General features: G+C 33.2%; 2 protein-coding genes and 1 long non-coding RNA gene across 3 annotated transcripts; 1 reads left to right on the top strand and 2 right to left on the bottom strand.

Annotated features, from left to right (window-relative positions):
* Nucleotides 1–4580: 4580 nt before the first annotated feature.
* Nucleotides 4581–7017, bottom strand: LOC143550924 (uncharacterized). Its single transcript, XR_013138421.1, has 4 exons — nucleotides 6731–7017; nucleotides 5962–6024; nucleotides 5094–5888; nucleotides 4581–4613 (listed from the first exon to the last, which is right to left on the bottom strand). It is a non-coding gene; the product is annotated as an uncharacterized LOC143550924 (long non-coding RNA).
* A 7493-nt stretch (nucleotides 7018–14510) lies between these two features.
* LOC143550923 (syntaxin-52-like) lies at nucleotides 14511–18276 on the top strand. The gene is made up of 5 exons (XM_077041471.1): nucleotides 14511–14750; nucleotides 15677–15882; nucleotides 17004–17104; nucleotides 17228–17272; nucleotides 17995–18276. Exons 1-5 carry the CDS (start codon nucleotides 14536–14538, stop codon nucleotides 18124–18126), a joined length of 699 nt encoding a protein of 232 aa, XP_076897586.1. The 5' UTR covers nucleotides 14511–14535; the 3' UTR covers nucleotides 18127–18276.
* Nucleotides 18277–20847: 2571 nt separating this feature from the next.
* Nucleotides 20848–22953, bottom strand: LOC143550922 (V-type proton ATPase subunit e1-like). The gene is made up of 3 exons (XM_077041470.1): nucleotides 22811–22953; nucleotides 21792–21839; nucleotides 20848–20914 (listed from the first exon to the last, which is right to left on the bottom strand). Exons 1-3 carry the CDS (start codon nucleotides 22906–22908, stop codon nucleotides 20848–20850), a joined length of 213 nt encoding a protein of 70 aa, XP_076897585.1. The 5' UTR covers nucleotides 22909–22953.
* Between the last annotated feature and the right edge of the window lie 2311 nt (nucleotides 22954–25264).

The following is a 25264-nucleotide window of genomic DNA, read 5'->3' as shown; positions in this document are numbered from 1 at the left end:
CACAAGTCACCTTCACAAAGATTCACTCTCCTAAAGTTTTTGGTACCAACAAATTCAATTTGTAGCGGCTTTTGGCGGTTTGAAGGTGTAGCTACACCTTGTGTATATGCACAGATAACTGCTACACAATACAATCTAACACACACATTAATACTACACCATAACACTCATGAGATTAAGCCCATGAGAGCGGAACAGGAACCAATGAATAATAGGGCTGTAATGAACCGCGGTGCACCCACTATAGCTGGTAACCATGAGTCAACGTGCAAATCAACCACTTGATTGTTTGGTTTCATGACCAAAATATATCGTCGTTGTTAAGTATGCAGTCATCACCTTGGTAAATTTATGGAATCCGTTATCATAGAAAGTAATCCGGTGGTGGTCTTTTAGCCGGAGCTCCTCTTGATTCCTGTATTCAAAACCACCAAAATTTATTTCATCCCAACAAAACTACACTCTTTTAAGATCAAAGTTTAGGGGTCGGTTATTCGAATTTGAGTTGATTTGAATAATCCAAATTACGAGGAAAATAAAACAAATTATAAATATAAAATATCATCATCATCATCATCATACTCAGTAAATTATAAATATAAAATAATAATTAAGAAACTATTAAGTTCATTTCCTGTGGTTTGGCCAAAAATTTCACCTTAATACAAAAGTTTAATTCTTTTTGCCTAGAATATTTTGAATATTGTGTTAAACCTTTTGTTTAGTGACCAAAATACCCCATGTTATATATATATATATATATATGTAACATACATATGGTTTATATGAAATTACGGTTTTTGTCCTTGAGTTTTTAAAATTATACTGATGATTGGTGTAATTTCAAAAACTTATAGACGAAAACCTAACACCATATAAACCACAAAGATGAGTTACAAAAATATATATTGTCACACCCTTAAAATCCACTAACGGAGTTTTACCGTCAGAGGGTGTGAACTAACAAGATCGGACTCATTAGTTATAATCAAACCATAAAACAAAGTTTCAAAATCATGAAAACGTTTACGAGTAATTAAATACGGAAGCGTAAAACCATAGCAAACAATGTTACGTCACGCAGGACGACTTAAAACCCAATGATCATAGTTTAAAATAAGTTTGCATAATTAAAAGTGTTTCAAGCAATGTATGTTCCTAAACCGCGCGCCCGCCTCGGCTACCTGAGAATAACATACTAAAAGTGTCAACACAAGGTTGGTGAGTTCGCAAGTTTAAATAAAAATAAAGCGTTTAGCGTTTGCGTTCAGCGTTTTGCGTTAAGCGTTTTGCGTTATAGCGTTTTGCGTTACCAGATAATGTTATGTCAATTATATATCTATAGGTAGCTAGCCTACAAAACAAGTATCACTAAGTGTTCGACACCGAAGCTGACTGTTTATCATTTGCCTTGCCACCAGGTCATCCAGACCATGGTATGTGTTTAGCCAAGATCACACCCACTCGACCTCCAGTCGAGTTTAGCGTTGGGTGGGGTTTGTCAAACCCAGTAGTACTACTCAACAATGACTCGCTATTATCCAATATTAAACGGTTCGATGTGAATGAAGGACTTTAGTTAACGCGTTTGCCACTTAGTCTTTACAAGTGATATATAATCTATATTAACAAAATCTTAAATGCGTTTTCGGAGTATGTTATCTCCCCCAAGTGAAAAGCGTTTAAAAAGTTTAAAAGGGGAAAGTGAAACTCACTGTTTGCGAAGTATTCCCAAAATAATTCACCAAGATGCGCGTCACAGAAAAGCTCTCTCTAACGTTCTAAAACAATAAAGACATTTTTCTAAGTGTCGGAATATTATCGAGTCTCTAGACCCGGCACATAATACCTATGCACATAACATGTTTCGTGTTTCGTTTGTGAATCGTGTGTAACTTTAACAATGTATTGTGATACGTTACATGTGTAAGCAATTATATACGTGTCATGTCTTCATAAAGTACATCACTAGCAATTATTCCCCATGAGGGCAATTTGGTCAAATCATGACAATCAATTAGCAATTATTCCCCGCAAGGGCATTTTGGTCAAAACATAACAATTATATAGCAAGTATCATGTTTCATGCATTTTCACACAATTCAGCAGCTAGTTTCACCGAGACAGAAATTCTACTTGAAAGATTGTACTATTCCACCGATCATAGCATCTCAATTAATTTACCAAAAATCATCACAGAAGCATATATGTCTTAGGTTTCCAGAACATATTTTATTATATTTTTATTCCACATAGGTTTCTCACAATCATCAAATCATTACAGCAAACTCATAACAGTCAAATTCATGCGCAACAGAATGTTATTTGCAATTCCCGTTAAACGAAAAATCCAATAAATGCAAGACCACTTGGGTTAGGTTCCTAACTCAATGAGTCAACTTCCAGAAGTGGAACCAACCCAATTGGTCTCGTAGTTCATGAGATATAACATTTACAAAACAACCTAACAGCAGGTCTAACAGCTCAGCTTTGCACAACGTTTTTGTAAAATCATAAAAGTTAACTTTTACACGTCCAAAAATTACAAGTTTGGACTTTATGAAAACTAGACTCAACAAAGTACCCTGTAGTGTTAACAACCTCAACCAATTTCCACATTAACATTTATTTACAGTCGTCTAAACATAACTTACAATCTGTCCAGTACCAGTTTTGACCTTTAATCACAATTAAATCGTTTGACTAACCAAAACACCTCCAAATTTGGCGTGGTTGGACTTTCTGAAAACTAGACTCAGAGTACTACTTTGTAGACTCATAATTTGCTCAGTTTGCTTTTATATTCAACAAGTTACACATCATTCAATCTTAACAATCACTGCTGTCAAAAACTCAGCAAGCCTAAACAATCATCTAACATGCATCCTAAGCATACGACATAACCCAAAACATGTAATACACATAATTAATCATAGAAAATCAGTAGCAACCCTCTAGGGTTTACAAACAATCAACGATTCATCAATCTTTCACCGTTCAAAATCACATATGATCCTCAATATCAACAACCAATACAAAATCAATCATAAGAACACTTAATATGATATTCACTAGTTAGGGTTTCATATTTATACCTTAAAACGTAGAAATAAACCAAGGGAAACGTGAGGGGTGCTTAGAAACGAGTGTAGGATGCTCTGATTATGACGAACAATATCAAAACGAGGTGATATGTGGATGTGTGTGAGCTGCCGATCGCAAGGATGAGGGAGAGAGAGGCTGCCGATCGGGGTAGGGGAAAAAGAAAAGAAAAGTGAGTTAGGGTTTTAGGTTTAGTATTATTTATAATAATATATGTTACACTCAGGTCCCTCAACTTTCAATTGTTGTTTTTCTAGCTTAATTAACTAGTTCTAGTACATTGAGTTAACGTTTATAACAACGTTATCACATAACACATAAGTCTAACACATAATTATCACATAATTACTGTTTTGACGTTTTTCGTTTATTCACCAATCGTTTGCGTCAACTCGTTTGCGTTTCGGTGCAATTCCCGAAAGATACACATGTAGTAAGTGTTAAGCGTCATTTAAACCCTAGTTTAAATGTAATGAAATGTGCGTTATAGATTCAATGATCTTAAGTTTGAATTGACGGAGTTGAGTTAACGGAGTTAACCTGAAATTGACGATTGTCACATATATATATATATATATATATATATGTTTTACGATAACAATATAATTTATTTAGTAAAGAGATTTAGGAATATATCTTAATAACAAACCTGTGGAGCTGCTTTAAATACTCGAAACTGTTTATTGAGATTCTCATCCAGCTCAAGAATGGCAGCTACATTACCACACCTGAACCACTTAATAAAATCTTAATTAGTACAGACGGCAATTTCAACTCATTTACTTATAAATAAATGGACCAATTTGGGTTATCTTTCATCCCAAACAGACCAAATAAAAAAAAACCTTTTTTGCATAAAACACCAACGTAATGTCGTTTTGTCCAGACTCCAGACATTTAAATCATTACTGTAATAAATTGTTTTTGTAATCATGATTAGCAGACTCGTAATTTTAGAAAATGGGCAAAAAGTAGCTGCACCCCACACCTGGCCCGTTTTAACCAGGGGTGTAGAGGAGCCAGGCCGCTCGTGAGCTACTCGATATTGGCTAGCTAAACGCTCGAATCTAGCCAAGCTTACACAAGCCTGAGCTTCACTTATTGAGCTCGAGCTGGCTTGCAAGCCTTAACGAGCCTACTATTTATGTATTTATATAATATCTATTATTATTGATAAAAATATGATAAAAGTAATTAAGTAATACATATAATGTTATATATATATATTAATTATAAAAGTATATAACAACTAAAAATGCATATAAAGTAACTGATAAATAACAAACGAGCCAAGCCCAAGCCGAACTTGAGCTTTAGGAATAAGCTTGAAACGAGCAGCAAGCTCAGGCTCGGCTCGGCCTGGCTACACCCCTTAACTGGTACTGAAAAAATGATTTGTTTTTACTTTTCATCCAACCCGCACATCGTGTTACCTCCATTGATTAGAAAACAATGATTTTTAATCAAACAAATAACAATGGTACTTCTTGCTTTCGATCAATTGTACGAATCTAGAAAGTAAATTGTGTTATTAATAAATTAAATAATTTCATATACATCCTTCTAAAAGCCAACACATCTTAAATTTCGTAAAATCATATTTACTCTTTTAGAACACTAATAATATCGTAGTTACTCATTCCATTAAAAATAATACAAATTCAGTTACTTAAATTTGAAAGTTGTAACACTATATCACTGCGAAAACAAATAGGAAATCAATGTTAACATGAAGACATGAATCATTTCAATGCATATTGTCCTCTTTGTTTGATCAGTGAAATAGACCTTTGTAAGTAACTGTGTGTATTATTTATTATTGAATGGGTAAATATGATGTTTGTTTTAAAAACTTCAGAACACACACACACACACACATATGAAACTTAGACGTTTAGAAGAATATATATGAAATTGTTGCCTTAATATAAAAATAAAGCAAATAACTTAAAACAAAATGTTTCAAAGAATATTAAACTAGTATCTCAAACCTGATCTAATGTGTTGATGTTCGGAGAGAGGCCACCATGAACTGAAAATATTTTGTTCTCAATGAGAGCAGACAAACTGAAAAAATGCCACAATTCAGGTGATCTAAGCAATATATAGTTATCATCAATTAACAACAAAGTGTGAACCAGAATAGCATATGGAAGCAACAAGAGTGAAGATTTATGACACCTTAAAACATATTGATGATAAAAGTTTGTGCTAAAAAGAGATAACTTTGCCATTGCACAATAAACTACGCTAGAATCAAGAAACACACAAAGAGGTGCTAGTTTCAACTTTCAATCACTTTTTTGTGAAAAGGGGTCAATTCGGGCATATTTTATTAATAATGGCTCAAATGATAACTTGATATTTAAGCTGAATAAACGAGGACCAATTTAAAAATTTGCACAAAATAACTCAATTGGTTACAACTTCCTAAATTGATTTATTCAAAAAAACTGATGAAAGTTCTTGTGATAGTAATTAATATTTAAATTATATATGAAGTTCAAGAAATAAGACAAATAGAGACCAGTTTAACCATCGTACTCCCAGACCCCAGCCAAAAGAGGCTGCTTTCAACTAATTAATGAGACCTCAAAGATGGTACTGATAATTCGATTATTTTCGTCTTTTTGTTTAACAAAAATGTTACAGTTAAAAGGTATTAAACTATAAAAGAAAAAGGTTGAAAAAACTATCAAACCTTAGGTATCAAATATATCGGTGCAATATCTCCAAACATTGACAGAACCATATTTCCTCAGGCACTCATCATAGAAACCATATACCTAACATACGAAATAGCGGTAAGCTCTAAAAGAAGTCAATATATTGATCTATTAATCATATCCAATTGGATACCTGTGTGATTTGACGGCTCTCATGATTTCCCCTGATCAATGTTATCTGATCAGGATATCTTATCTGATTACAGCAGTGCCTCGTCAGAGAATAGATAAAAGAGAAGGGAAATACAACTTCAACATAAAATTGCAGGTCATGGATAATATGAGAATAAACAGATCAGTACTAAATCTTGCTCTATTACCAGCATGATTAAAGCTAAAAATTGGAAGGGGTTAGAAGGCCTTAGAGCTATTGTTAAAAATCGGCCTTTCTAATTCATATTTTTTTAAAGATACTAATATACATGCCTCCACTTTAAACAATCAATGCAAGTTTATTCACTGGTTGTGGGAGAGAAACAAATAGGAAATGGTTAGTGGTGGTTATGGTTATGTGAGGATAATAAATATTTTTAAATATATAGAAAAAATATGTTTTATTAATAAGTTACATTTTTGTGTGTAATGTGAACAAATTGTGTAATTTGACCGTACTACACTTGCGAAAAAAGCTAACCCTATTAAATAAAACAAAAGAGACAAACACACAGAGAAAAGTAAGTGCGCTAGACAATACAACATTTTGAAAGAAAATATAACTAGCCTGCAATAAATAATTTGATAGCTAATGAACACATACATGTAGGTACTTCCCATCATACATTTTTGTCATTTTTGTAATGCATAAAAAAATGTTATATAACATGCATCATATATTTGAATACTTGATCTTGCGGTATTTGCTTATCTTGTAATAAGCAAAACTAATAAGATGCAAAATTTACCTTCAGGGCAAGCAAAAGCAGAAAGGTCTCTACAGAGTAGAACCCTCTGTCCACAAAATCTCCAAGAAACAAGTAATTAGTCTTTGGGCAATCACCACCTACTTTAAATAGCTCTTTCATGTCATAGAACTGTCCATGTATGTCACCGAATATCTATAAAACAAAAATAATAAAAACTGTTACAAAATTATAACAGTTAGAAAGTACCTCGAAAAAGATACAATTTGATAGTAGCAAGCAAATTATATAATTCAAGCAATTTTTATATGACTATAATATAACAATGCGCTTAAATTGTACTGAGATTCTGAGAAACAACAGCTGGTCTTCTTTTACACTTAATAGACTAGTATAATATACAACTCATTTAAAAGAGGATAATGCAATACTAACCCCAAATAGTAAATGTGTAGCTCATTCAAAAGTAGATAAGTCAAACTTTTGGAGTATTGAAATAAGCATAATGATCCTCTCTTTATATTATTCCTACCAATTGAAGGACACGAAAAACCAAATACACAATAAATAAGTCTTTTGGAGCCCTAGACTGGCGGTCCCCAATGGTCATTGTATAGTTTCATAATCATGTTTGCAGCTTTGGTTCTTGAGTAATATTACTGAAATAGTAAGAAGTTTTTTTTAACCATGCTAAAATGACATCTTGGGAAAGAGGGAATACAACATGATAATACCACAGTGAAACCAAAAGTAGTCTCTTATATTTCTATAACCTCATCTTAGGCTCTATATCAATATTCAACTACAAATTCTCTGGCACCATCAACTTCCCAAAATTCATATGCTTTCTGCTGCCATTGATCTTTGGATCCACATCAGCAACTTGATTTTTAATCACTTTTACATTCTCATCAACTTCATTCTTTGTAACCTCGCTCTCTTGAAGTGTGGATGCGGTCTACGTGAAAGCACATCTATGAGCCAAGAGATATTACCTTTGTTTGACATTTTGTTTCTCTTCTTTATATAATCATCAAATATGGTTCAAACTTGTAAATAGAAGTGTACTTGAGTGTTTTCTTAATCCTGGTTGTATGACAGGTATCGCCTATGTTTGGAGGAAAGCATACCGCACTCAGCCATGTGAGTTATACCTTTCTTGTTAACGTACCAGAAATTACACCTAGACAACCATAAAACTAACAGAAACTAAATACCCTTGCGTCCTGATAATTGTAAAATATGTAAATCAAACGGAACTACCCTAAATCCCAGACTGTTAGAAAAAACAACAGTTACAAATGTTCCTATCTGGTTTAAGATTTCATGATTTCCAAATAACAAGTAGATTCACTGATGCACTATAACTGTGATACACACCATAACAAAACTATAAAGTCAAGTCAACTAACAGTCTACAACATTAATGATAACCATTTGTGACACCTAAACATCACAGTCAAAGGTACAGTCAACACTAACAGAGCATGTAACTAACTTCCTACAAACCCTACTTGATTTGTGAAGATTCACATTTGCTTCTTAGCTCACATAGTAACCAATTTATTTCAAACTAATAATTCTTAGAGGACTACTGCAACGAATTCCCATTGTATCTTTCAGAATCAAAGCCCTACTACAAGTTTTCAATATGTAAATTCAATATATAATCCGAAACTATAGTTATCAAAGGCGCTAGTCGCACTCACTTCAGTTTATTTTAGTTAATAACCAAAACCAAACCTAGCCTAAAATTATGCTTAGAATACATGAAATGGAGGTGTATAGCGTATACACATGAAATGAAGGTATAAATACATGAAATGGATGTATAAAAGCTAGAACTTTATGAATATATAAATAGTTGGTTAATTTCGGTTAACCAAGGGTACACAAAAAACCGATAACCAATTTTCGGTTAATTCAATTTTCGTTTAATTCCGGTTCGGTTTCGTCGGTTTTCTGTTCAGTTTCTGTTAACAGTTCGGCTAAAATTTTTGCTTAGAAATACACGAAATGGATGTATCTATGCATGAAATGGATGTATCTATACATGAAATGGATGTATAAAAGCTAGAATTATATGAATATATAAATAGTTGGTTAATTTCGGTTAACCAAGGGTATACAAAAAACCGATAACCAATTTTCGTTTAATTTCGGTTCGGTTTCGTCAGTTTTCTGTTCAGTTTCTGTTAACTGTTCGGCTAAAATTTTTGCTTAGAAATACACGAAATGAATGTATCTATACATGAAACGGAGGTATAAATACATGAAAAGGAGGTATAGAAGCTAGAAATATATGAAAATATGAATGATCCGGTTCGGTTAATTTTCTCACAACTAATTACTAACTAACCGATTTTTGATTAATTTCGATTAACCGAGGGTACACAATAAACCGATAACCAATTTTCAGTTAATTCGGTCTTCGTTTAATTTCGGTTCGGTTTCGTCGGTTTTCTGTCAACGGTTCGGCTAAAATTTTGCTTAGAAATACACGAAATGGATGCAACTATACATGAAATGGAGGTATAAAAGCTAGAAATACATGAAAATATGAATGTTTCGGTTCGGTTAATTTTCTCACAACTAACTAACCGATTTTCAATTCAGTTTCGGTCAACCTGTCAACTGTTCGGTTATTAATCAACCTAAATAAACATAGTTCCTGCTAATGAAATCAATGAACTATTACTAACTCTTCCATAAACCCTAACTTCAATACAGCTACATACATAAACTGATAAACATAATTACATATCAATCATATAACAAAACTAAAATGAAGCATAAACCTACAGTAACAGGAGCATCAACTCGTTGCACGTTGCTTTCTTCAACGAGTATCTCCATAGCTTTTAAACATAGAGCCTTCACTTCAGACTCCTTTAACGCCTCGCAGTTCTTCAGCTGCTCGATTTGCCGGTCTAGGTCTGACATTAATAATAATATTAATATTATTAATAATAATAAGAAGAACTCACCGGACCACTCACTTAGGGTTTGTAGTACAGTGACGATGATGCAGGTTAATTTACAGATGGATTTTAATAATTTGATGATGGTGGATTAGTGGACTGTGTGCTTTGTACTAATGTTTGGTTGAGTGGTTGAAGCAGTTCCTTAACGAATCGAACGTTCAGAAACAGTTTGTGAATCATTTGATGGGAAGTTTACTTATGTTTATTCGTTTAATAATATTTTACGGTTCAGGAATTATTTGATGGGAAGTTTATTTATATTTATTCGTTTAATAATAAATAAATATGAACAAAAAATTCCGTTTGATTATTTAAACAGACGGATATGAACAGAGCTAGGGTGTAAACGAGGCGAGCCAAGTCTGAGCTCAGCTCGTTTTACTTACACGGAGCTCGAGCTCGTTTCAAGCTCGAGCTGGTTTGGTTTTTTTTATTATTTATTAATTACTTTCAATATATTTTTTTCAATTATGATTTTATTGATACAAGGATATATATATATATATTATTTAGTTATTTTTATTTATTTTTTTCTTAACTATATATATTAATTAATAGTTAATTTTAAAAAATTATATAACTGATAAGCTCAAGCTCGATAAGTGAAGCTTGGGCTTGGGCTCGTTTATTTAATGAGCTTACTTTTAAGCTCTATCGAGCTTTTTAACGAACGAATCGAGTAGCTCGCTAGTGACTCGGCTCGTTTGCACCCATAGACAGAGTCCATGTTCATTCAATTGTGTTAATGCTCGTTTGTGTTGTTCATGAAAGTTTTTTGTACAATTATTTATTTTATCTTTCTTTATTTTATACCCCTAGCATAAAATTAGAAACTGTATTCTCGCATTGTTTTTGCATTGTTCTTTTTTCCTTTCTCGTTACCACTTGTTAAGTTCTACTTTTTATTAACAACTTTTTCCATCTAAATATTCCCTAAATTATGAATTTGCAAAGATTTAAACATACAATCTCACGTTTATAAAAATGAACATGATACTGTACTTCTAGATCAATAAGTCATTGATACTTCTTAGCTGGTAGTTTATGATTTGTTAAGAACACTTCTTAAGATTTTATCCAAACTTAAAAGTCGTATTACTATTTCTAGGGCTGTAAGTAAACAGAACATTCGGCGGCCATCCGGTTGCCCGTTCGGCGGGAAGTTCATTTATGTTTACATGTTTAATAAATGCACCGAGCATAAACAAAAAAGTTTTTGTTTGGTAAGCTTTAGAGGCCGCGTTAGTTCAATTGTATTCGTGAAAGTTTTGTAGCGTCCATCTGATTTCGTCCTGTAACTTTCGTCCGTCCGTTAATGTGAAGTATTTTGTAATTAATATGTATTTTTTTATTTGTTTTTCTACCAGATTACGCAGTATACAAACCAAGTGAAAAATAAAACAAACCTTAATATGTTAGGTATTTTTTGATATCATGTGGTGCAGGGGCGATCTAAGGCTTGGCTAGGGTGGGCCGGTGCCCACCGTCCGCCAGCCGGAATGTCGTGTTTGTGGGTAAGCGCTAGTTTACTATGAGTCAAGAATCAGTTAGTGCCCAGCGTATGTTACCTTAACAGAGAAGAAAAAAGTGTAAAAAAGAAAAACAAGTGAAAAGAGAAGACAATAAAGCAAGTTTTTTACTTTTCCGGTAGACTACGAATAGACTTTGAAATTTGAATGGTTGGTTTGAGGTGGAAGAAAACACTTTAAGTTTATTATATTATATAATTTATTGTTTAGTTAAAAGATAACTGTCTTTATACAACTAGAATACATGTAAAACCCTGAGTTATATTCTTTATAATATTGTTTTTCACTTTTCTTTAGTTTAATATATTGCTGGTTTTTATTTCTTATTTTATTATATAATATATAAATCTATCTTTACTTTATAATTTTTTTATTTGTTTTATTATCATAGGATGTATATTAATATTTATTATATTTAATATTGTTGTTAGATTAACTTTCATTAATATTTTTACTAGTAGTAGTAATACTAATAAGTAATTAGCTCAATAAATTTTGAATTGTTAGAAGGTTTAGTAAAATGCAATTGGTCTTCTTTTCTAATGGTGTAAGAATATGGTGTAAGAATGATTGTTAAGACTTGAGATCTTATGGTCTCAAATTTAAAACTTGACTTAAGGATGTTTTTCTTTAATAGTGAATTTCCTCTTTAATTTAGGTGCCCTGTGTATGCAATGTCAAGATTAGTATGAACGATTAACATTTCATCTCAAAAAGACTCACTTAGGCATTGATGGTAGTTTCAAACGTTGTTCAAAAACAAAAAGAAAGCGCAACAGACACCCAAGAGTTCATTTCGCTCTGGGCATTTAGAATGGCTGGACGACCCTGCTCTCTTTAACCGAACCTATTTTTTTACCAGGTTTATTTTGTGCCCATCATAGTAAAAATTTCTGGATCCGCCTATGACGTGGTGTAATTCCGAATTTGTGGGTGAACTTGTATGAATTTATGGTTATTGAAGAAGCAGGCTCTAACCCGGAATAGGCTAGATTGATGATTCCATATGATACATGTCAAATAACAAGTAATACGACTATATGGGCAAGCTTCACAAGTCCGGTGATGGAAACCTGCAAAATAGAACACTGTGAGCTCGTTACGGAAGGACAAAAGGGGGGTCTTTCCGTAACCACCCTCCGGCGTGAGAATAAGTACAGTTTTAGAGAGAGAAAATACTTTAAGTGTTTAATGTAATATGTGAAGTGTGAACGAATACCTTATGATGATGGAGATGGTATTTATAACTGATGGTTATGGGGAATAATATTGGTACAACTGTCCCCTTCTAGAAAATGCCCTTTGTAACAAACTAGACACGTGTCCGCATATGATAGGACGAGACAACTGGCCACGTGCATGGTTATAACAACTTTGTCAGTTATCCTTTCTTAATTGGTTGTTACATCACGTGCTTTCCAAGAAAGGATATTCGCGTAAATCTTCTAGAATGAAGTTGGTTACAACTGATTTGGTGACGTCACTCTCTAGTCATCTTTACACATGAGGGAAACGACCTGCAGATGACTTCTGAGGGAGTCCTGATCGACCCGCAGATAACCTCTGGAGTTTTCCTCTGGCTTAAGTTATGCGGGTGATGGAAATGTGTATGCGGGTGGCTTATGAAGAAGTCCTAGATGACCCGCAGATAACATATGGAGTTTCCCTCTGATTTTCCTATGGCTTAAGTTATGCAGGTGATGAAAATGTTATGCGGGTGGCTTCTGAGTAAGTCCTAGATGACCCGCAGCTATCCTTATATGTGTATTTGGATCTTTTCACTACCCTACCTCTATAGTAGTTAATTTTTTTGAATTAATATGTAATCGTTTATGCTTGTTTGTTCGTTAGAGTCGTTTATGTTTATTTATTAATGTTTATTAGTGTTCGCTTGTTCATTAGTGTCTGTTAGCATTTATTTACAATATTAACGAATGGCAAACGGACATGAATAAACTCAATTCGTTAATGAAAGGACACGTACACACGTAGATTTGATTTAATAAAAAGCGAAAAGGTCATAATAATGTTGGTAGCGCCAAATCGGACAGAGCCAAAAGGAACAGGTGCGACACGCGTGCACCGCCCGTCACGTCATGCAGTCACGTTTTACTCCTCCAAACTTTTTAAATGCTTGTACCTCATGCAGTAAAACATGTACACCGTCTTGTAATCACTAACTATTAATCTGGAAACTTTTATTATTTTATTTCGTGAGTGTGTGATATTAACGGCAACGAGTAGACGACGACAAACTCGCCGGTGAACGGTGTTCCTACCACAAATTATTATTATTATATTATTATTATTATTATTATTATTATTATTATTATTATTATTATTTATCGTCGGCTTTCAAATCCGCTACTATATCTGCTATTATTATTATTATTATTATTATTCGTTTCTTATCTCACTGTTTGAATCACGGATCGATTGAGGTAGTAATTACTGTTAGTACTCGTATTCGTTTAATTACTTTATGACTCGTTCGTAATCGTAGATCTTAATAATTACACGCGGTTTAATAGAAACGGATGTGTTTATGAATTATTACGATCGTAATTGTTCATTAGTGCCCTAATTTTTTAAAATTTTGATTATATGTTGCGTGTATTGTAGAAGATAGTGGAAGTTAGTTGTGGATTGTGAAATTCATAATGATTTGTTTTGTCTGAGTGTTAATAGAAGTGATTTTAATATGTTAATAGAAGTGATTTTCATATTAATTATATTAATTGCCTAATTGACGTGTTCTTCGTTCGTTTGTTTAGGCGCGTTCGTTTAACTCATTGTGTTCTTAGTTAGTTTATGCGCGTTTGTTTAACTATGTGATTATGAAGTTTAGACGTGTTTTTTGGATTTATGGATGAATAATGTACATTTAAATAAAGAATTGTGATGTGTTTTTTGGATTTTGAGTGAATCATGTACTTAATGTTTTAGATCTGTTTGTTTATGTTCATTTATGTTTGTGAACTGCTCGTTTAGATTTTTAACGAACTGACGTAAACACACACAAACATGTTCAGTATGTTCACTATCTTAACAAATGTACATGCACAAAAATATTTGTTTGATTAACTGTTCGTGTTCGGTTAAAGTTAAATGAACGAACGAACATGAACTTGCCATCGTTCGTGTTCGTTCGGTTGGTTCACAGTCTATTAATTGATGTATTCTTTAAGATTTTGTATTTGTTTTGCTTTTAGAATGTTAATTATAAATGCTATACAAATATATACATACATGTATTAGCGCATGTAGTTTGTAGGAATGAATTGATATATTTTGTGTAATTGCGTGTCACACAATATGTTTATGTTGCAGATTAATGGCTTCATCTGCGGATCCTTGGGTGAGAGAATATAACGAAGCCTGTAAACTTTCCGATGATATCAGCAGCATGATATCCGCAAGGAGCTCATATGGCTCAGGGCCTGAAGCACAGCGCCATTCTTCTGCTATACGCAGAAAAATTACTATATTAGGAACCAGGCTTGATAGCTTACAGTCTCTTCTTACAAAGCTTCCTGCTAAACAGCCATTGTAAGTCAGTATTTGACTGTCCATGTATTGTATAATGTGTATTAGTCTATGTTTATGTCCCATGGTCGTATATGCTTTCATCGGTTTTCTTTGATATTTTCCAATTTTATACTATTGTACGGGGTCAATTAAGTAGGTGATCCCAGAAGCAATTAGCTATATGACTCTTCTTTCCTCTCATCAGTTTTTTGTTCTATATATCTAGCTATGGAGATTTTTAGTAGCTTGTCTTCTGGTTAGTGAGTTTTTGCAGTTTATCAGTAAATTCTGTACATTATCTTTCTTTTGATATTTTTGGGTTGATGAACTAGTTTGTCCATCTACTTGGGTTAAAAAGAAGTTCTTTTGTCATTGCTATACATTTGAAGTTAATTAATCTGCAGCACCAAATACCTACGTTCTGTGTAGTTATTTTATTTTTGGCTATAATTGTAGCCTGATATAAAACCGTTGCTGGCTAGTGATGTTATGATGTGTTCATGTTTGTTTAATTGCTTATAAAAAACACTATGAAATATGCACTACATATAGTTACTGGGATAAACTAAACGAGTAGAATTAAAAGAATCTAATCCCGTTTTCGAATTATATCATTTAAAGTCACCAACTCTTGACTTTTCAGATGGACATTTATGTTCAATACTCTTGGGGAGGGGTTGATTTTGAGTTACACAATAAAACTAACTTTTGTTGTTTTAAGAAACGATGATGAAAATTGAGCTGAAGATGCAGCGTCATGTTCAATCATATTGCATTGCATCCAAAATTTATGCCTTATTAGACTAGCATTCATAGACTAATTCGCAAGCGATAATATAATCATCATAGATCTCAATTGTTGATTATCTGTAACTAGTTATTATTCTTGTTGAAGTTCTTATAGAATTATCCCTGAACATTGGGAACAATTTTCCTGTTATTTGCAGAACAGAGAAAGAGATGAATCGACGTAGAGATATGCTAACAAACATGAGAACAAAGGTTACACAGATGGCCTCCACATTGAACATGTCAAACTTTGCCAACAGGGACAGTCTACTCGGGCCAGATACTAAGCCAGTTGATGTGATTAGCAGGACAGCTGGTTTAGACAACTCTGGCATTGTTAGCCTTCAAAGACAAGTTATGAGAGGCAAGTTATTATTTTGTGATTACTAATTTACTTTTGAAGACCTGTTGTACATGTACATTAACCTGTTAAAACATTTAATATTAGCGACATACGAAACCTTATGCTATTAATAGCAAAACGGGCAGGCCATATGTGCTAAATAATAGGTCAAAAAAGGTTTGGTGGGAAATCGGCATAAATTTAAGGTAGGTCAAAGCAGGCCGGAATGGGTTGGCCCCTTAACATTTGTCTTAATTTTGAGTTTTTTAAGTTCTTATTGTACGGGACATGATTATATACTCTACTAATATAGCAATGAGCCAATTTTCTGGTAAAATTGTAAAGGTCATAAACAGTTGATTATGTCATTGGTTAGTTAAGGAACATATCAAAACATGATTTGGTGCAAAATGGGCATAGTTTTGAGACCATGAGACGAACCAGAATGGGTTGGGTTGGGTTGGGTTGACACTTTCATTTTTTGAACTTTTTTTAAATACTTTATATACTAAATATGATTACAATCGGTATTATTACAATAATGATTCACTTTTTTTAGTAAAACAATTTGGAAGGTATAAACACTCGATTATGTCATGGATTACTTGTAAGTTGTAACCCATTTTCCTTCTAAACTTGTTTTACATGTAAATACAGCAATTGAAATCTTGAAAGTGGGCTGATTTGAAACCTTATAGTTATACGGTGCATAAATAACGGACGGGTCATGCAAGTTAAACAATTGGTTACAAATTACAATGGGGTTTGTGGCAAAATGTGTATAATTTGAAGGTGGGTCAAAGTGGGTCGGGTCAACCCACAATTATATTTCTGTTACTTTTGTTTTATAATTTACTTATCATACTAAGTATGTTTGTAAACACTATTATTACAGCAATGCTTTATTTTCTCTAAAAAACAAGTTAGAAGGTTGTAAACACTTGATTATGTCATTGGGTAGTTGAAAGTAACCTGCCCAACCCATTTGACTTGTTTCTCTTGTAGTTAATTTTTTTAAATTTCATCTGCTCAACCCGTGGGCATGAACATTAAGCCAAAATTAGCCTGTTTTCACATGAACATATATCAAAAAAGTCAACCCTTTTTTTTTTGGTAATGAATCATGTTATTTTGAGTTACAGAGCAAGACGAAGGCCTAGAAAAACTGGAGGAGACAGTGCTAAGTACCAAACATATTGCACTGGCAGTCAATGAAGAACTTGATTTGCACACTAGGCTCATTGTACGTCACTTTTTTTTAAAAAAAATCTACACATATATGCTACTCTAAGCCGCTTATTAAGAGTTTATAGAATGCAGCATCAGTGATATTAAAAACTTTTGCTTTGCTATTTTTGATACGCAGGATGACCTTGATGAACGCGTGGATGTCACAAATTCTCGACTTAAGGTGACACTTTTTCATGATATTAGAAAAAAGACGCAGTATTCTTGAAGTAGTTTGAGTTCTTTAGTTGTTTAAATGTTCATTTAGGGAATAAGGTTTCCAAAGAATACGACAGAATAATGTCTTATTGACCGTAAATTTTAATTTTTTTTTAATTTTTTTTGCAAAAGTAGTTGCTCAGTTCGGTTATATGTTAGGGCTAAACTGTTCAAAACCTAAATAAACTTTTTTCTTGATATGAGCAGCCAATTTTATATTCGGTGCATTTACATCATGTTATAGAATGTAGCAACAAATAACATGCCGGTTAACTAGTTGCAGGTCTTTATGCCATTCAACAACTTATGTGACATGTAATATTTATTTTTTTAATATAAATATATAAATTCTTGAGAAAAGAGCATTTGAAACTTGTAAATTATTATTTTATCCTTTTTACCTAATTTGTGTATGTTGCATTTGATGTGGTGGTTGCCATGGCACAACCAGTGCCCATCTATATGTTCGTCCCGAGCCTTGAATTTTAAGAGATTGTCGGAGACGGCCCTGGACAGGCCAGCCCAACTTATTTTGACCTGCCCTAAAAGAGTTCCCATTTTGACCTGTCAAACAACCTGACCCACCCATTTTCTCACCTATATGATGTTAGCCATATCCATCTGCGGGAGCCGAGAAGCAGATTCTAGTGGTGCTGGAATATTAACAATTTTTATGTTTTTAAACAGAGAGTGCAGAAGAACCTGGCGATTCTGAATAAACGCACCAAGGGTGGCTGCTCATGCTTATGCATGCTGTTATCTGTTATCGGGATCGTTGGGCTAGTCGTTGCCATATATATGATTCTAAAATACTTGTGATAAAAAACACAGGTAACCATTGCTATATATATATCTATATTTCATGTCCGAGACAAGCTTCTCAACTCGTTATCTTTTGTTTTCCACAGTTGACCTTTGTTTGTACCATAACTTATGTTTCAATTAAACAACATTTTGTGCATACGTTGGATTGGTTATTTTAAACTGTTTATATGTTTGTAGGTGTTTGCGATTCGATTATTTAAATTGATTATTTGCGAGCGAGATAAGCTCTTCTGATAAACGATCTTAAATGTTTAAATTGTTCAGTATAATGAATACTATCTATTTATTTAAAAAGTTAGATAAGTTAATCCAAAAGACAAAACTTTTAACTTTAATATACTTTGTAAAATGTTATTAGAATCAAATTTAAAAACTTTATAGAAATGAGTTCGAAACAGTATATGTCACATGCCTCCCTGACAGTGAAAACAAAAGTCTACTAGTCGTTGCTAGCCTTGTTCAGTGAAAAAAGAAGCTACATTTTTCAAACGAACAAATGGAAGTCCAAACGAACAAATGAAAGTCATGAAGAGTTAAAGATGACTAGAATGCGGGGCTCACCTTCTTAATCATCCCACAAGTTCCTGATAGCTCCATTCTATTAAAGCAAAAGCTCACGAGTCGCTTCTAGCCCCGTTAAGTGAAAACAGAAGCGACAATTTTCAAACGAACAAATGGAAGCCCAAATGAACAAATGAAAACCATAATGAATAAAAATACACTAGAATGAGGGACTCGTCTCATTAATCTTCCCACAAGTCCCAGATAGCTCCTTTTAGTGAAAACAAAATCCCACCGGTCAAAGTTAGCCCTATTCAGTGAGAACCAAAGTGACACTTTTCAAACGAACAAATCAGAACCCAGACGAACAAATGGAAACCACTACGAGTAAAAGAAAACTAGAATGAGGGACTCACCTACTTAATCATTCCACGAGTCCCTCATAGCCACGTTTTGTGAAACAAAAGGCCACTAGTCGCTGCTACCTCGTTTAGTGAAAACAGAAATGAGAATTTTTAAATGAACAAATGGAACCCCAAACGAACAAATGGAAACCACGAGTAAATGAATACTAGAATGAGGGACTCGTCTCCTTAATCATCCCACAATTCCCTAATAGCCCTGTTCAGTGAAAACAAAAGCCTACTAGTCGCAGCTAGCCGGTTCATTAAAAACATAAGCGACATTTTTTAAACGAACAAATGTAAACCATAATGAGCAAAAGAATACTAGAATGAGGGACTCACCTCCTTTAGAGCATCTCCAATGGGAGAGTGCTTAACCACATTATATACTACTTGGATGGAAGAGAGAGAGAGAGAGTCTACATGGAGGATAGAGGGGCCAAGTGGAAGAGAGAGAGAGGGGGAAGAGTGTTGGAAATTCAATACGGTTTTGTAAAGAAAAAGTAAGAAAAGAGGAGAGAGAACAAGGATTTGAGTGGGGTAGTGGATGAGTATGAGAGAGAGAGAGAGAGAGAGAGAGAGAGATACATATGGTTTGTGTTTTAAACATCTCCTTCCCATTGTGGATGCCCTTACAAGGTCGCCTTGGATGTTGGGCAGGGTGGTTGACAGTCCTCAATCCGATCACTCCGCTAGGCCCAAAATTTTTATTTTTTTATATATATTTTTGAAAAAAATGTATTCTTAATGTTTAAATCAAATTACTAAATTCATTTAAGCTTATGTCTATAAACAATTTTTTTATGCACAACCCAAATCATAGTAAGCAAGTCAATTTAAAATTTTAATTGTTTAAACAAAACAAAAGCCCTTTTACTTAAGGCCCAAAAACTTTTTTCTTCTTCGTCCCTAGAAATTTTAAAGATTCTTAGAGACGGCTCTGTGTCCGTTCGTTTAGTCTTCCATTTGTTTAGTATAAAGAAAATTCTAAACATGTATATATTGATCTTACTAAATAAAAATCTTTTCTATTAAGCTCAAATTAAATCTAGTACCCATTTTTTGTAATATAACTGTTTATTAATAAGCAAAATAAAAGAATTATATACTTTGTTAAGTATCAAACTCATCTAGAGTTAGAGCATCCACAATGCATAAACAAAATAGATGAGTCTAGTCAGCTATATATTTCTCTCTCCTCATTCATTCACATGAGCTCTACCTAGACTTAAATATGAAGTAAATATACTAGCTCCACCTCTTAGTATCATTTTATTGGTCACATGTGGGCCTTGACTTTTTTATTTATTCATTTAAAACAGTGTTGAGTTCTATCTTGATTTCAAGCAAGTATTTTGCCTTTTCTATTTTTCCTTACTACATGGTTGCCCACCAACTATTAGGATAAAAAACTATGAGCACGGGTGATAAAGTCGCTTAGCAAGAGTAACCCGTAGTGAAGCACGGGTTACTCCTTCTATAGTTTTAAGTATTTTCTTTAGATTTATCAAGTAAAGGTAAAAATATCTTTTATTTACTAATACGCGAAAAGAAACCAAAAACAAAATAACAACAAAATCTTGCAAAAAATCAGACTCCTTTATTCCACAAGTTCAAAACTGAACAGGAAAACTAAATAAGTAACACAACAATTAAATCCTCATAACAAATAACAAGAGAATTAAAATGAAAAGTTGTTTGCAGTTCATGCCAATCTTTAAAACATATTTATACCTTGAATTAAATAATTCCAAAAAATTCACTCTTCAATAAATGCTAAAAGACCAACAAAGTTGTTACTGCATTTTATTCATTCTTCTTCACTCAAAATTGGAACAATGAGTGGGTTCATTTGTGCAAGATAAACAATTGCCCACCTGCCAAAAAATCAGCAAAAAATATATGAACACAAACAAATATAAACAAACATAAATGAACAAACTTAAATGAACACAGATGAACAAATATAATACCATTAAGTAGATGACTCTTCAAGATAATATTTAATTATTTTCTATTAATATGTAAATGAACATAAATGAACGAACGAAACATGTGTTCGTGGTCGTACGTTTAATTAAACGAACACAATTTTTTTGTTCATGTTCGTTCGTTTGTTAAATAAATGAACATAAATGAACAAACTTAAATGAACACAAATGAACAAATATAATACCATTAAGTAGATGACTCTTCAAGATAATATTTAATTATTTAATAATAAATATGTAAACGAACATAAATGAACGAACGAAACGTGTGTTCATGGCCGTTCATTTAATTAAACGAATACAAATTTTTTGTTCATGTTCGTTCGTTTGTTAAATAAATGAACATAAACGAACTTCCCGCTGAATGGTTCACGAAACAGTTCACCGAAACGTGCGGTTCGTTTACAGGCCTGCTTCCATCTCATTACTGATCAAATTATTTAATTTAAGGTAATTCAATTGTTTTTTTTTGAAATTTGATGTTTTGTCTAAAAGAAGTTGGTTACCCAAAATAGGTCCAAAAACAGTTATCTTTTTATGCAACTATCCCAAGAAAAACATAACTGAAATTTGAACTTTGGCTGATGTTTTAAAACTGTAATCTTATGTTATAACTTATAATCATGTATCTACATAAAATAACTCAAAACAACTGTTCTGTTTAATATAAGTATGTTTTCTCTTGATGAGAAATGACATTCCAAAGATTATGAAATATATATTAATAGAATTAACTCGCGTAAGAGTAAAGAGCAAAACTTACATCATCCAGCAGCATATAGTGGCAGTAATCACCAATGTAAGGTGAAACCTGCACAAAGTTTTATAGTTAATTACAAAATTAATGAACAACAATAAACAAGCACACATTAATGAACATAAACGGACACAACTGAACACAACCAGACACATTAGCGAACGTTCACGAACATAGCCTTTGTTTGTGTTTGTTCATTTAGTTGATCGAACGAAATTCCTTGTTCATGTTCGTTCATCTATTAAATGAACGAACATAAACGAACTTCCCACCGAACAGTTCGCCAAGCGTTCGGTTCGTTTACAGCCCTACTCGCAATAATATGTTATTAAACAGTCGTACCAAACGTTCGGTCCGTTCAATGTTTTCAAAAACTCAAAAACAATATCAAACTCTATGATTTCAACTGAACATATATCGATTATAACCTAATGAATTTTTTCTAGAAAATAAATTAAAATAAAATGCTTCAATGGTTTATAGGAGAGAGACGAAATTGTTTTGGTTTTCAGGCGAGATCCTAACATCGTTGCAGACTATATCAGAGTATGTCTGGTGAGTTGGACAATTCCTCTGTGTTCCGTCATTTCAAAATGGAGGAACCACTTTGCACTATTCACGATCCGCCATTTAAAATGGCGGATCCTACAGTGGTTCCTCCATCTGAAATGACGGAATACAGAGGAATTGTCCAACTCACCAGACATACACTGACATAGTCTGCAACGATGTTAGGATCTCGCCTAGAAACCAAAACAGTTTCTCTCTCTCCTATAAATAACGGAAGCATGCTAATTTCTCCCATTAAAAATAAATTCAAAAACTAATTCCATTTCCAATCATTGCAACATTCGCAACAATTTTTTTTAGAACGACGACTTTCTTTTAGAACTATGTTGTCTTAACCAGACCCACGCTGGCCTTCGTGACAACTAATAACAATAAAGCATAACAATATGTAATGGACCATATATACGCATACCAAACAACAACAAACATTCACCAAAACTAAAACCAAGACATACAGATTCGCAGAAGGTCCTTTATTGCAGCAAACCCGCGCGCACAAACACGCAATGATCCCGATGGCAACAAAACTCAGGGTTGTTATAACAAACCCCATGGTTAGTTAGATCAATCTCACCAATCAAATCCGATTTTAAATTAAATCTAACAAATCACAAAAATGAATTATAATCAGAACAACAAATATTTTAAAAAATATATATTATATTTTTTTAACTGGTTAGTTAAATGGAGAGAATAATAATAATAATAATAATAATAATAATAATAATAATAATAATAATAATAATGTTGATGGAAATATAACGAACCTGATATCCGGTCACCGGTGATGAATGATTAGTTGTTGTACGGAGATCCGTTGAAACAGATTTTTAACTTATTATTAACTACCTTTTGAATACCCGACCCGAATATGAATATTAAACGGGGGATTTGTTGTTTTGGCCCAATAACTTCAATCGGGCTTTAGTGTAAAACGTATGGGGTAAACCGCGATTTTTGTTCATGTGGTTTCTAAATCTGCGATTTTAGTTCAGTGGTTTCAAGTCTGCAATTACCGTTCATTTGGTTTCATTTCACTTGCAATTAAACCCGACCAAACTAACCCCGTTAAGTCTAGTCGTTAAATCCATCAGCGTGCCATTCACGTGAGAGACAGTTTTGTCATTTTTTTCCCAAATACATCTCAGCCTCTCACATGAGAGGCAATTTTGTCTCTTTTCTTCCCAAATAAACCTCAGTCTTAATTTGCAAGCCCGATCACGTGAGGGGCTGGAGTGTATTTGGGAAAAAAAAGACAAAACTATCTCTCACGTGAATGACACGCTGATGGATTTAATGACTAGACTTAACAAGGTTAGTGTGGTCGGGTATAATTGCAAGTGAAATGAAATCACGGGAATGAAAATCACAAATTTGAAACTATCGGACTAAAACCACAGATTTGAACAAATCATATGGATGAAAATCGCAGTTTACTCAATTGTATATTTGAGATTTTGAGATTTGTGATAATTTTAGACTTTTTTTAACGGTTGTATTAGGGCTGTTTTAAAAGCTCGTGTGTTGAAGCTCGGGCTCTTGACTTGCTTGAATAAAACTAGATAGAAAATTTGATTTGAAACAACATGAGCTGAGTTAGCTCATTTTTGTAACCGAGCCGAACTTGTTTTTTAATCATAGAAAGCTGAATTTCAATTTCATGGCTAGATAAAAAAAATGTTTACACTTCTACAGTTCTACTATTATGAGAGTCAGACATGTGAATAAATTGATCGTTTTATTATAAGTAGCGTGTATATCGTTATAGGAAAGAATAAGAGGAATAACGAGGAAAATACACAAACACGAAGAAAATATGAACCTTTAAAGAAGATTTGGTGACTTATTAATAATGATGATTCTTCGCACACTAAATCTTAAGTTTAGTTAAAATCTGACCTCACTAATCCCGTGGTAAATGTTATTCACATAATTATGTGTACATATAGATTAATTTTACATAGTACATATAAGAAGTTCCACCTTATCATTATTAGCTTAGTCTCTTTCGTTTATTATTATTTTTTTTGCTTTCGCTTTGACTACCATTAGTATACTATTGTTTGTTCCTTTACTTCAACACGGATACATTGAACATGTGTTTACTGACACGAACGATAGATAGTTAGATACTACTAATTACTAACACCTATCACGAGTGTAGAGTTTACCCACTTTCAGACCCGATTCATCATGTTCAAACCCGAACATTGTTCACATCTCACCAACAAGCTTTTGTTGTTGAAATGTATATACACAAGTAAGACTATCATATCATCATAGTCTCTGCAAAATATTTCTCTACACGTACACTTTATACTCGTATATTCATATACTTATAATATAAAATTACCGACTTTTGCCTCGTGGGCCCTCTAACAGGTTTTCAGTGGTTGCAATTTCACATTGACCCGAGAAAGGGGAAACGATACCACACCATTGAGTTATATCAAACAGGGTCTCTTACATAGCAAGTCAACTAGCGATGCGCGATAGCGATAGCCACACTAGAATTTGCGTTAACAATATACGAGTGTTGTTAATTAAGGAAAAAAAGCGTTAATAAACCTTTAATAAAACTTTAAGGTTGAAAATATAAATATTTTGTTCTTTCATCACAAACGTGTTGCTAATCATAGGATTATTTTATTTTTAAATATTTCATTATTTTAATATGTTACAAAAACGTATAGACAATTCCTTACACAACGAAAAAATACATGATACATTTCGTAAGAGATAACATATAAGCATCAAAGGTTAGTTGACAATACAAATTTCTCAAAATAATTGTTTTATTTTTATTTATTAAAATAAAAATTCATCAATCTACTAATTTTTATTACACATCAATGAATATCTAGATTATCTTCTATTAAATATTAAAAAAAAGGTACTATTCATATCGA

The sequence above is a fragment of the Bidens hawaiensis genome, unplaced genomic scaffold, assembly GCF_021521415.1.
Source record: "Bidens hawaiensis isolate Kalapana, Puna unplaced genomic scaffold, B.hawaiensis_p1.1 tig00016203_1, whole genome shotgun sequence".
Taxonomy (NCBI): Eukaryota; Viridiplantae; Streptophyta; class Magnoliopsida; order Asterales; family Asteraceae; genus Bidens; species Bidens hawaiensis.
The sequence above is the reverse complement of the archived record's forward strand: the minus strand, read 5'-3'. Positions and strand labels throughout refer to the sequence as shown.